The sequence below is a fragment of the Hemiscyllium ocellatum genome, chromosome 5 (genome assembly GCF_020745735.1).
Source record: "Hemiscyllium ocellatum isolate sHemOce1 chromosome 5, sHemOce1.pat.X.cur, whole genome shotgun sequence".
In the NCBI taxonomy this organism is placed as follows: domain Eukaryota; kingdom Metazoa; phylum Chordata; class Chondrichthyes; order Orectolobiformes; family Hemiscylliidae; genus Hemiscyllium; species Hemiscyllium ocellatum.
Genome location: NC_083405.1, coordinates 61138903 through 61152882, shown reverse-complemented (window position 1 = coordinate 61152882; position 13980 = coordinate 61138903). Strand labels below are relative to the sequence as shown.

Genomic DNA, 13980 nt, shown 5'->3' with positions numbered 1-13980 from the left:
CGCACAATATGCTTACATTGGTCTTAGTCTACAGCTCCTGGCAGGAATATTAAAGCTCAGCTGTTATCATACTTTGACTTAAGTGACATGGATTTAACAATGCAAATACAAATCCCTCATACATGGGAACTGTAAAAACATGATAAAGGCGTGAGTGTTAAGAGAAGCCCATCTGATTATTCTGATAATGTGGTTACTGCCAAGAACCAAAGGCCCTTCACAGAACCAGCTTGCAGTAACTCCGGGAAAGTGCGCAGTCGGCCCGCCCTGTGACTCACCCACAGAGGACTTCCTGCACATGGAACGGTGAGAGAGGGAATGAGAAAGGAGGGGAGAGAGAAAGAAGGAAGGAAGGGAGAGAGAAAGGAGGGGAAAGGGCGACAGAAGAGCGAGAAGGTGGAGTGAGAGAGTGAGTGGATGGAGGTTATAGGGAGGAGCCCAGGCTCCGGGGGGGGCACTGCCACTCTCTCTGGGGCAGGAGGGTGATCTGGCCCCGACACTCCGCCTGGAGACCCCCCCCCCCCAGCCCAGCGCCTTTTCCGGGCTGAGCCGGGTAAAAGGGGGAGGCACAAGCAGCTAATTCCTCAGTGGTCAGCCTTGGGGGCCCTGGGTGTGTCAGATTGAACCCCCAGTAAACACTGGTTACTGGGTATTGACAGAAGGTCAATGTGAGCAAGTGTTCTCGTTTGTGACATTGCTTATTCATTGGAAAAGCTTTGGTTGTGGGAAAGATTTAAAATGTTTGCAGTCTGTTTCACCTTTTGTTGTAAGTGCTGAATGTAATTTATATTTTTCGGTCTTAAAATTAATAGTTCACTATAATGGGAACTTATAGCTATCCCTGACCTTCTGTCTTTTTCTAACAGGTGACGAGTAACGTTGCTGAAGCTGCTATGGCATTAAATCTTCTAAGAGTGTTTCATTTTCTTTCGTCGGACTTACAGACATACAATGTTTTACAAATCGTGAAGCGACAGCTGTGTTCCTGCAAAAGCCTTAACAAAATTCTGTATCCGCAATATAACAAGACTTTGTCAGTAGGACCTCTAAAGGCATGGTATCATCAGATTCCTCATAAAGGATACCACAACCTGGTCAGAGACCAGCCTTGTGACACCTTGGGAACAGAGTGTCTCCATGGGGATGCTGGGGAGAACCTTAACTTGGACAACAAGCAGAACGGATCCTCCAATGAGCAGGAGTTTTTGAAACATTTGAACAACTGTAAAACTGCGAAGCACATCTTTAAACTTCTGAACTCTTCCGGTGCATTTACGGATACAATGGCTGCTGCTGCATTGCTTAAAATATCACAGATTGAAAGAGATGGGAGTAGTCTGAAAAGCCCTGGGGACCTGCTGGAGAATGAAGCTTTCAAGGCATTGTGCTTCCAGTTCGAGCACGAGTCTTTGAGGCTCAGCAGTGCAGCACTGGTGACTGCTCTGTATGCTTACGTTCAACTGTATGTGGACCCACAGAGCACACTCATGGTGCGACTGGTGTCAGAATGTCAGATGCGACTTAATAACAGACAGATGTCCATTAAAGACTTGTGTTTGTTGGGCAAGGCTTTGCTGGACCTGGAAGGCCCGGGGTGTAGAATGTTTAAGCAAGTAATGGATGAAATTCAAAGAATGAAAATTGTTAATTGGACATCTGAAGAGATAGTAATGGTTTATAATTTGCTGGAGGCGAGTATGGGAGAAGGAGGAAATTATCAGCAGTTGCTGAACAAAATTAATACCCATACTGTTCATTTAGTTTCCAAGTTGAGTCGTAAAGCCAAAAATGACATCCTGAATGCAATGGTTGTCCTTAAACAAACCCAAGCACTTCCTTTGGTGATTAATCTATGCAAACATTCAGTGAGACATGTTCCCCAATTCTCAGACCAGGAACTCATAGTGGTACTGAATGCTCTCATGTACTTTGGACACAGTGACAGATTTTTTGTTGACGCTTTGGAGCAAAATGTCCCCAAAAACGCCTTTGTCTTAAAACCAGAGGCAATCAGTAAAGTGATGCAATACTGCAGCCAACGGCGAATCCTGTCACTTCCCATATTTGATGCAGTTGCTGAGAGTTTTGTTTACAATTCAGATAATTTTACAACTGAAGAAATTGCCTTACAAATTATGCCGTTTGGCAAGCTGAACTATCTGCCACCAAATGCTGGCCAGCTCTTCGGAAAGATTGAAAATTTATTAAGAGGACGATTTTCACAATTTCAGCCACGTACTTTGTTGAACCTTCTTCATTCCTGTATATTAATAGGACGCTTTCCTGTGAATTTTGTAGCCAAAATCTTTAGTCCATACTTTCTGCAGCAGCTGGAAGGTGAGCTCATCTTGAAATATGCCGGTTCACATCCTGTGTATACCATTCTTGTAATGTGGAAGCAACTGCTCTTTTCATAATTGATTTCATTGGAAAATAGTAACTTTACTCAGAGTTTTTAAAATTTAAAGTTACAATTTGTTTGGATTTTAGGCTGTGATACTTTGAACTTATTAGATATTGAATCACATTCAAATTGGCTCCAACACTCAATATTCAGTTGTTTAATTGGATTTTTCTTTTTAATGTTTTTCTTAGACGTAACAACATAAATGTGCAGTGGGCTTTGAACTGATGCAGTAATTTCATACTGACCAAAATATCTTCTAATGAATACTGTGCCCCCCACCCCTCACCTGTAATGTATCTGCTTCTGACTCCACTGTATTCAAATTCACTTAATCTATTCATTCTGTTTTTCCTGGTATGATTAAATTAGTCCTGCATCACTTATTGAAATGCATTTGCTGGTTGACTTTTAATGTAGCAGTCTCCATATGCTTGTTGGAGGTACACTTCTCCATTCCTGGAGAAAGAGGAGCCAGCAATGGAGGTTCGCAAAACTTTCTTTAGGAATTAACGGCACATTGATACAGTTTGTTTCATATAGATTGATAATAATTAGTTGCTGTCTTGAGTCAGGAAATAATAAATTCATAGAGAAGACAAATTCTTATAAGTGATTATGTTGCCATATCTACCTATCAGATTCAGGTGACGCCATAAACTTCAAAACAATAGATCATTTTTTAACATAATAAAAAACACAGAAAAAGTGCAATAAAATTATCAGAGCCAGTATTTGTTAGATACGATACACTAACCGGTAGTGGTATGCATTGGAAATGAAACACTTCACAATGGGAAATGACCAATCCACAGCATTTGGAGGGCCTGGGGATTCAGTTTAAAGCTCTTAAAGACATAGAAGGAAGATGTGGAGTTGAGTCTTACTGAGTCCTCATAAACCAACAAGAGACATATGTTGTTATATGGTGTTTCTCCAGCGAACTGCTAAGTGATATATGGACTATTAGAAGATGAGACTGAATTGATTGGCCCCTGACAGGTCCAACGAGCTATCATTGTGCTGGATTTGATTCCAATCTCTGGAGAGTTTTCTCCTTGATTCTCATTGACTCTAGTTTTGCCAAGGCTTCTTGATGCCATGCTCAGTCAAATGCTGTCTTGATATCAAGGACAGCCACCCTCACTTTTCCTCTTGAGTTCAGTGCTTTTGTCCACGTTCAGATCAAGTCTGTAATTAAGTCCGCAACTGAATGGGCCTAGCAGATCCCCAGCAGAGCACCAGTAAGCAGGATATTATTGAGTAAGTGCAGCTTAATAGCACTGTTGATGACAGCTTCCATCACTTGTTAACAGTTGAAACAAAATGGTTGGACAGTAATTGGCCAGGTTGGAGTTTGTGGACAGAGCATACTGGGGCAATTTCCACATTCCTGGATAGTTTCCTCGATAGACCTTTGAGTAGTGGGGTGGTGGGGTGGTGAGGTGGGGGACAGAATTTGTTTTATGGATGTCTGATTTGAACATTAGAAAAAACAGTGATCGTACAATTGTTTAATAGACTAGGGTTTGCTCCTTAGGCTTTCATGTAAGTGATAGTTAAGAGAGCATCTGTGAAACTATAGCCCAGCGAGTAGTTAATGATTCAGCAGGAGAGGAAGAAATGTAAAGGAGCTTGAGTATTGTTCCCATGCATACATTAAATGGACAGCCCAGAAACAAGCTGTTGGCCCAGTAAGTCAATGCTGCTGCTTATGTGCCCTAAAAATTGCCTTCCACTCCTTTTGATCTGTCTCCCATCGATACATCATTTCATTCATTTTCCCTCCCAGTTTTGCCTTTAAGCTTGTTGTGTGATTTGTCTCAACAGATTCTAATGATTCTCTGGGTAAATAGGTGTCTCCTAAATTCCTTTTTGGATTTTAGTCACTATCCTCTTAGAACTAGTCTCACAACCAATAGAAACATTCTCTGTACATCTCCCATATTAAACCCTTCATGCCCTCAGTCGGTGTCCTTTTACTTTCTCTTATTTAGGGAAAGGAGACCCAGTCTCTTCAAGGATCAATCTTTCCTGATTGGGTAACAACCATACATGAATTGATTTAGCAGTTTTCTTTGCTAACTTTACTATGTTTTATTTTGTCCATAGCAACAATTTGTCTGTGATAGTTGTTCAGCACTGTTTGAACATTCAAGAACAAAACAGTCTGGTTGATTAGCATTGCATCCACAATCTCAAACATTCACTTCTCCATCACTGACACTCAGTCACTGCTAAAGCTATATTAACTCTGTGATTATTGTGGCAGGCAACACAGTTACTTGTGTCTCAATTAAACTGCCAGTAATTTCTTCAAAGCTGACTTTCAGTCTCTTACTGCTCTTTCAGCACCACCTTGCTTTCACTCTCTGTTCTTGAATGTGACTTTGTCACCAAACAGCTTCTCACTCTCTTTCTGCCTCTCGCAATGAAGGTACATGTCGCCTTCACATTTTTCTCTGTCCTAACGACCTTCTCTACATCTTCCCAATATCTAATCATTAGTAATTCATTACGTCTGTAGCATGGACTTAACAAGCAAATACCAACCTCCTTCTGTAAGAGCAGGATTGGCATGAAGAGCTTTCCAAATCAAAACATCATTTTATTTCTCCCTCTGCTTAGGCCTCATTCATATTCTGATATGGTCTTATGAACATAAGCAACTCTCCAGAATATCCCCCACCTCTTCATACTTCATGTTTGAACCAAACCTTGGGGAGCATGACTAATGATTCAGATTTTGCTTCCAGTTAAAATCCTTGCATGGGTAATGCATATTAACACAAGTCCAGTAGAAAACAGCAAACACAACGTTTCTCCTCCCTCTCCGATAAGCCAACTATCTTAAATTGGTACATGGTTGTAAGGTTCTTTCGGTATTAAAAAGTGGTGCTGCCTAACTCCAGTTAGCATCATACATTTTATTTTTCATATTTTGTTCCTATATTTCATTAGCAGAAGGAACAGGTTTTGACAAGTTTGTCTTTGCCCAGTTGACTCAACTGTTCATGACTATGAAACTGGAGTGCCGAACCTATGAGGTATGAAGTTTTTTAACTGTTCACTTTGTCTCTTTACAGATTGATTATGTTTCCTCTAGACTGCACATGGTTGAGGTTTTCAAATACATAGAGTAGATGGGGAGAAACCACTGCTCACAAAAGGATCACAGACTAGACAGTACAGGTTTGAAGTTATTTGCAAAAGGAACATATGTGATGCAATAAAAACATTCTCACAGAACGAGTTGTTTGAGTCTGAAATTCACAGCCAGGAAATGTGGAAGCAGGATCAATTGAGGCATTCGGGAGACTTTTCCAGCACCACACTTTTTCGACCCTTGAATATTTCTGTCCAAGTAATCAATGTGCATGGGTACGGTGAACAAACAGGGGATTGCCAGTAGGTAATAATGCTCATTTGGTGATGGCTTCTTCTGCAGCATTCAAATAGTCTATGATTCTATGATTCTGTGATATGGTGAATCAACTTTAGGCTTTGAGTGAATCAGAGGGACAATATTAATTACACCAGGGCACATGGACACAGTTAGGTTTCCGATTTAAAGTTATAATATAGACGTCAAAACTTTGGTTCAGTCAGACCATTTTTGGGAGAAGTAATGGCCTTCTGCTGAACTACACAGTGGTGTTGCATTAGAATTTTCTGAACCAGGAAATCTTGCTTGAGGTTGATTTCCTGCAAATTGTTAGTTGTCTGAGTTGATAGGTGTAGTGAGATCAAAGAGGTATTTTGGATTTTGATGAACAATGTATATAACCGTTTACCTCCAAGACGAATTAAATTAGAGGGAAGAGAATGTAACAGGGACAATGGTGAAATAACTAGAGTGAATGACAGTCAAATTAAATAGAGAGTAAAAAGAGGGCAGAAAAGATTGGATTGAGAAAGAGAAGGGAAATGAATTTTCCAATAAAGGAAAAGTAAGAAAACAAAATATTTAAAACCTCTAAATGTAATTTACCACCTGTAGGAGTGAGACACCAGAGTGTGAGTTGTTTCTTATCTCATGTTATGATCCCAGTTATGAGAATATTGAAAAAGCTGGATCTTTATTAGGATCTAGCTTGATAGACCATCATTTTTTAAAGAATAACGGAACCAAGGATAAGAAAATAAGTGACAGGATCTCAGGGTTGAATTGAAGTGACAAATAAAATCTTTATTATATAATTTAACCAAAACCAACACAAACAATAATGATTAAATAAGTATAATAAACTGGTAAATTGATGGTTCTAAACAATATATCGGTATATACAACTTAAACTTTATTATTCAGGATTAACATAAGGTAAGTTTGAGTTAGTGGACAAATTGTGTTCAAATATCCCACAGACTAGACTTTGAATGGCCAATGCAGTTAAGATAAATCCAGCTCAGATGTTAATGACACTGTGGATCACTAAATCCCACTAAAACTCTGTCTCTTTTGCAAGGAATTCTAATTCTTGACTTTCAAAAGTCTAGCCTTAGAATATCCTTAAAGCTTCTCTTGGACTTGGACTGTCTAAATGATTACTGATGTCTTTGTAGTTCAATCTCTTGTCCTAACAGTGCTCGTAAGCATCTAATTGCTAGCTCAATATCAGCTTTTATGAAACAGCTAGCCTCCTCTAAAATCTTCCTCAGTTGCATTAAACAATTACTGCTTCTGAGGAATAGAATTCCAAGTCAAGATTTTATGGGTTTGGAGGAAACCTGCAAGTACCAGTAGTGCACTTTGTCAATAGTGAAGGGAGTTAATGTTAAAGATGGTGGGTAGGGTGCCAATTAAGCAGGCTGCTTTATCCTGGATGGTGTGAAGGTTGTTGAGTGTTGTTGGAAATGCACCATCCAGGCAAGTGGAGAGTGTTCCATCATACTCCTAACTTATGCCTTTTAGATTGTAGACAAGTATTGAGGAGCCAGGAGGTCAACTGTGAAAGTGGGGATTTAAAAATGGTCATGCAATTGAACATCAGGGGCAATGGTTAGATTCTTTCACTGGAGATGGTTATTGCCTGGTACTTGCCACTTGTTAACTCAATTCTGAGTGCAACAATATTCTTTGCTTTAACACATTCCCTGGAGGGTCAAGTTCTATATTCCCAACAATTTCTGGGTAACAATGTTTCTTTTGAATTCCACATTTGATTTCTTGGTAACTTTATTTAGTATCGATGGTCTCTAGTTTTAGTTCTTCCTCAAAAGTGAAAACATTGTGTCTATACCTAATCTAGAAAACCCTGATTTTTTAAAAAAACTATTAAGTTGTCCCTCAGCTGTAACTTTTCAGGAGAGAAAAAAAAATCAATCAATCAACCTGTTATCTCACATCTAAAATATTACTTCCAAGTGTTTTCTGCACCTCCTCCCATGCCTCTATGTTCTTTTCAGATAATATGGTGATCAGAACTACACAGAATACTCCACGAGATCCCATCTGCCTTTTCAGGTGGATGTAAAAATTTCAGGCAGTGTCTCCTTGTTTCAAAGAGAAGCAAGGAAATTGTCCCCTATGTTCTAACCATTAAGCATCCTTGAAACAACAGAAAACTCAGGTCATTATTACTTGTTAATATTTGTGGGACCTTGCTGTGTGTAAATCAGTTATTTCCTATGTTAGAACAATGCCTGTGGGCCAGACTTTCTGAGGAGTGGTAATCTCGAACATATTGCCACTCCACTCCTAATTTTACAAAATGAAAAAGCTTAGGATTTCAGAGAGTAGATGCCAATTAGGTCTTCTTCAGAAATGCTGTGCCGAATTTCTGTTCTCACACATCCCATGTAGCATAAAACAGTCAGAGAAAGGCAAACCACCTTGCTTTTCTCACAGAAGTCTGTTGCCGAGTTCTGTAACTTAAAGGTCCAGCACCACACACTTTTTCATGGCTGCTGTCAAAGGGCGAGTATGTACGTTAAGTGTGGAGTTAGGGTGCCGGGTAGGTAGGGGTTAGTAATTGAGTGTTTACAATATGTCGGTATGGGTGGGAGCGGGGAGGGAGATTGTTGAATCAGTTGGTGGGGGAGCTATTTTTGAATCTGAAGAAGGTGTCCAGAGCAGTTAGGGGGTGTCAGGTCATGGTCTGGGATTGTACTGGATTTAGGATATGTATATTTGAGAGTGTACGAAGTAAGTTGTGGCTTTAGTTAAACAAGACATTTAATAGCCTTAACTTTTCCTGTCTATTTACTTAACTTCAGCAGAACCATCTTAATTTTGTGATTAAAATTTATATCTTCCATGGATTCCAAACATAGGGGGATTGTCCAACAGAATCTTCAAATTCCCAGGCAGTATCTTCATGGGCTGATATAATGGGGATTCTGCTGGGTGCTGATGAGTAATTCCCATCTACATTTCAGAAAATCCATATCAAGTACATATTGGCTGTGAAGCACTTTGGAATGTAGATAATTTATAATTTATGCCTTTCTTTCCAAATTGATAACACAAAGCGATTGTGTCCTGGGAATTAGATAATCCTCAGTTTATGTAACCCGAAACTTAATGTATGAAACAGGCACACCTTTGAAATTAAAAAAATTTTTCTTAACAGGGTCCTAGCCTTCCTTCAAAGTATCGAGTGAAATCTTTCATTACACCAGGACGTTCAGTGGAAAGCCTGGTGGATGATCATCTCTACAACAAAGTTAAGAATGCCCTGATTGATCTTCTCGGAGCAAGGAATTACTTTGCCTCCCGTGTGCTGACACCATATGGCTATACATTAGGTATAAGCATTAATTTTTAATGTGAACTGGATGTACATCATTGACTATTAATGGTATGTTTATGCAGTATGATTTTCTATATATCCAGCAATTATAAAGGAGACAGCATACAAAAATATTTGAGAAATGTTTGCTACCCTGTCTTCATCTAAATGGCATCTTGAATAATAATTTAGTTTTGAAACTAAAGTGGTGAGAAAGGAATATTTTTGGGTGCATATCAGAATAAAATAGGAATCCCAAAGGTCAGCTTTCTTTCTTTTCTGAATTTTGTTTTGTAATGAACTAAATTTTTTTCATTATTAATATATAACCATGTGTAATATTGACTTTTCAACTGATAGCCATTTTCTCCCATCTTATTTTTTAACATATTCTGCAACCATACTTACACAGTTTAGAGTATTATAAGAATGTCAAGATTAGCCCCTCCCCCAAAAACACTTGTTTGGGACAGCTTTTAGCCTCAGCTCCTTTGATAACTGTGTGGGAGCTTGGCAACATATACCCAAATGCTGTGCAACTCTAAACCACTGCATTACAATGTCTTTTGGTAATATATTGATCAACTCTATAAAACAAAATTAAGTTTAGATGTTTTTCCCCTGAATAAAACCTGAAACTACTGCACTTTTTCAGATGTTGAGATTAAATTGGATGAAGAAGGATATGTGCTCCCTGCCTCTCAGTACGAAGAGGTATTCCGAAGGTGAGAACATTTAATTAATGAAGCCGTTGTCCTTCAGAGAAATATTTATTTCACAGTCAGAGTATAGTAGAACACTGTAGAAGTGTACGTAAAATGGCAGCAGGGTACAAGTGGAGAGAACAGAGAAAAAAAATGACAAGGTCTTGTCCTAAATGATTGAAACGAGATAGGAGTTTTACTGGGAAAGAACAGAAATATAGCATGCTTCTATTAGCTTAATGTATTCCATCAATTGTGGTGGTCTGTGTGTCATTTTCTGAATCCAAGGTGCAATGTTCCAGCTGATCACATTATTTGGCTATTTATGCCATGGTGCTGAGGTGCAACAAGAATTACAGCCTTGCTAGAACATGGATGCAGGTTTAAATGTTCAGAACTCCTTCATTTGTAACTACTAAAAACTCAAGTGTACATGACTAACCTTTGCTTATCACTGATCTGGACAGCAATAGTTTGATTAGGTCTATAGGTTTTCAGGAGATGGGTTTTCTCTCTTTAACAATGCTGGAGCATTTCATTCTTGATTTAGAATTAAATTGTTGGAGTGTCATTCTTACACTGGTGTTACTATTCATTTACATCAACTTGAATCACTACTTTAATTACCAAATTTAACAGGCTGATAAAAGTCATGGGTTTGTATTCCATAGCAAAATTATATAGACAGTTTTCAGTTGGTCTCATTCAGTGGTTTTATACATGTGTTCTTTCTTTGAAGAGAATGCTCCATGTGTACTTCTTTTCATTACACTGTCTGTAATGATCTGTAATTTTGATTGCAGCTCACCTTTCAGTTAGCTCTTTAGGGGATGGTGTCATCAGCATTAGTGTCATTTCAATAGGTTGTTGCTGAAGATGATTGGTACAAATGACCTTTAAAAGAATAAAACAAAAAGGACAGTGGATGAGGATTTAAGGTAATAAAGTTGGGGAAAGGAAATTGGAAATATTACCTTGAAGGGAATTTCAACCAACCTAATATAAGTTTAACTGGTCTAGAATATCAATGTAAGCATAATGCAGGACTATTTTCTCACCTGCAAGTCAAATCTCTACTTGACAATGCCAAGTGAATCAATAGTAGTAAAACAAACTGTACAACAGCTAAGAGGAGAAGAAGGGCTAACCAGTGGGAAATTGTTAGTTCAATAAAAAATAAAAACAAAAATTAGTCAGCATTGAATAGATAATCTAACTTCTATGGCTCTTTATTTCTAGTTTAAAGATGTTTTCCACTCAATGAGGGTAATCAAAAATTAGAATTCTTTAAGAATATAAACAAATTCAAAATTGTAGATGATCATAAAATAATCAAAATAGAAGGCAGTTGGTCATCCACTGAAAGTGTTCACTAAAGACATCAGCTATAACTGTGTGCTACTTTACCTAACAGCTGATACTGTATACCTGAGGATGCAACTAGATTGAAGATGAAAGGCCAAATTCTTCACATTATGACTGTGTGCAAAGAATGGCACAGTACATAAATGATAAATTGGATGAGAGAACTGCACACTGAAAATGGGAACTTCAAATATAAATAGACCAAAAAAAAATTCAGGAAGGAGTTAAATCTCCTCTATGATTGACTTTCCTGAACTACATCCAGGTGAAATTTTAAACATTGTTGATTTACAAAATGCTAGCAATTTTTGTGACTAGGATTTTACTTTTCTCAATGTCAATTCACTTTCATGTCAAGTCAAGGAGATTTCCATGTAACACCAAGTAGGCTAAGTTATGTTCAAGCATTCTCACAGCAAATCAAGAAGTAAAAAGCAGTGAATTTTTCCACTCAGTTAAAACATGGACAGTGAATCAATCAACTGAGACAGACATGAGGTTCAGCTAGAAGGTGAAATATCGAAATTTGCAAGTTTGTCCAGAATGTTCAGTGAAGAGACTGGATAATTCAATTATATAACTAGTTTTCAGAGGTAGTGTGTCTGTTTTTCAGTAATTATTACCATTTTATGCTATTGAAACCCAGTTAGGCCTTATTTTAAAAAAAAGACAGCTTGACTGTTTTCACAATGATACTAACAACGTGAAATAAAATGTTTCTCACAGTTCAGTGACTTTGAATTGATTGGTTTGCAGAGACTGCAGTATGGACTAGGGGTTTGTGTAGAATCACTAACTGCAGATTCTGGATTTTTACATGTGTAAATGCTAGAAGTTGTTAGAGTCAATAGCGTGGTGCTGCAAAAGCACAGCAGGTCAGACAGCATCTGAAGAGCAGGGAAATCAACATTTCGGGCAAAGGCCCTTCAGGGATCAGGCTTTTGCCCGAATTGTTGGTTTTCCTGCTCCTCTGATGCTGACTGACCTGCTGTGCTTTCCCAGCACCACGCTTCTTGACTCTGATCTCCAGCATCTGCAGTACTCACTTTCATCATGAAGTTGTTAGTAATTTCATAAGAGTAACTAATGCAAAATCAATGCTAGAAATAAAACAAATAAATTCAGGAGATCAGTGTCCAAAGAAAGAGAACCAGAGTTAATGATTTAGAATGCAGAGTTGATTTACCAGACATTGCTAATAAATAACAGAAATACCATTAACCTGTTATATATGTGGAAACATCTTCAGGGAAGGTCCAGATACAACATTAGTGCAGCTTTGCTCTCTCTCTCTCTCTCTCTCTCTTCTCCCCACTGCCCCCAACCAAAAAACCATGGACAAAGGATGTGAACTTGAAGGTGAGGTGAGGGTAGAACTCAAACAACACTTGAGAAACTCAACACTATCCAGGACAAAGTAGCATACTTGATTGGCACTAAACATCATATACAAGACACACTGCAGCAACACACTCAAGCTCCTTCAACAGCATCTTCCAAGTCCGCAACCTGTATCACATAAAAGGACAAGGGTATCAGATGCATGGGAATGCTACCAACTGCAGGTTCCTCTCCAAGGTGGACATCATCTGACTAGGAACTATATTCTTGTTCTTTCCCTGGCTCAAGATCCTGGAACTTCTTTCCTAACAGCACTATGGGTCTGCCTCCACCCCAAGGATTATAGCAGTTCAGGCTAGACCACCACAAGATTAGTTGGGGGCGGGTATCATTCCTATCCAGTGACACCAGTCAAATAATTTTTTAAAAAACATTCAGATAGTTTGCTGATGACAAAATTAGACAGCATTGCAGACAGTATAGATAGAGTAAAATTACAACAGGATATTGATAGACTAAGTGACTGAGCAAAACTGTGTAAACAAGTGAGGATATCTATTTTGGAATGTAAAAAGATCGATCAGGGTACCTTCAGATGTTATGAAGTTAAATACTATGGATGTATTTAAAGAGAGATTTGGAATTCAGATGCATGGGTCTTTAAAATGCACAGACAGGTTCAGAAAATAATCAAGAAAGCTAATGAAATGCTGGCTTTTATTTCTTGAGGTCTGGAGTATGCAAGTTATGCTGCAGTGAGACAAAACCCTGGTTAGACTCCACTTGGGGTATTAAAAGCTGATGTAGGCACCAGGCCGTAGAGGGAGGACAATGTAGGTGTATATACCTAGACTTCAAGGGTTAAGTTATGAGGAGTGATTGTATAAATTAGGCCTATTTTCTCTGGAATTTAGTATATTAAGGGGTGATCTAGTTTTCAGGAAACATTTTAACAGGAAAAGACGGTGTAGATAACCAGTAGAAACTCTAGAACTAGGGGTATTGTCCAACAGTTAGCGCGAGACTGTTCAGGAAGAGATGCAAGTAAGCACCTCTATGCACAAAGGGCAATAGAGACTTGGAAATTTCTTCCACAAATGGCAGTGGATGCTGGATCAATTGTTGAATTTTAAATCTGACAGAGGAATTTTTGTTAAACCAAAGTATTAAGGATATAGGCCAAAGGGAATTGTATGGAGTTGGGCCACAGATCGCTTATGGTCTCTGTGAATGGTGGAAAGGGCTGGAGGGACTGAATGACCTACTTTTGTCCCTATGTTCCTAGAAGTTTACCACTCCTCCATTGACTCCAAAAAAATTCTATCTCACTCTGTAGCTTATAAATGAAATGCAGTAAAAGTGTAAAGATGCTGTTTGCGCACAGAGGATACAAACTAAACTTGACATGATATTAACTTTTTTAAAAGCTGTGATA

At 38.6% G+C, this 13980-nt stretch overlaps 2 protein-coding genes across 2 annotated transcripts in view; one reads left to right on the top strand and one right to left on the bottom strand.

Moving 5' to 3' along the window:
- Positions 1 to 351: 351 nt before the first annotated feature.
- The window catches only part of fastkd3 (FAST kinase domains 3), a 15892-nt gene continuing 2263 nt past the window's right edge, over positions 352 to 13980 (top strand). The window contains exons 1-5 of the mRNA XM_060824783.1: positions 352 to 409; positions 867 to 2337; positions 5366 to 5451; positions 8977 to 9151; positions 9791 to 9860. Coding sequence (XP_060680766.1) covers positions 894 to 2337; positions 5366 to 5451; positions 8977 to 9151; positions 9791 to 9860 — 1775 coding nt within the window. The 5' untranslated portion in view covers positions 352 to 409; positions 867 to 893. The remainder of the gene's footprint in view (positions 410 to 866; positions 2338 to 5365; positions 5452 to 8976; positions 9152 to 9790; positions 9861 to 13980) is intronic.
- bag1 (BCL2 associated athanogene 1) overlaps positions 10484 to 13980 on the bottom strand; it is a 24679-nt gene continuing 21182 nt past the window's right edge. The window contains exon 8 of the mRNA XM_060824785.1: positions 10484 to 10733. The gene's annotated coding sequence lies outside the window, so the exon portion shown is untranslated. The remainder of the gene's footprint in view (positions 10734 to 13980) is intronic.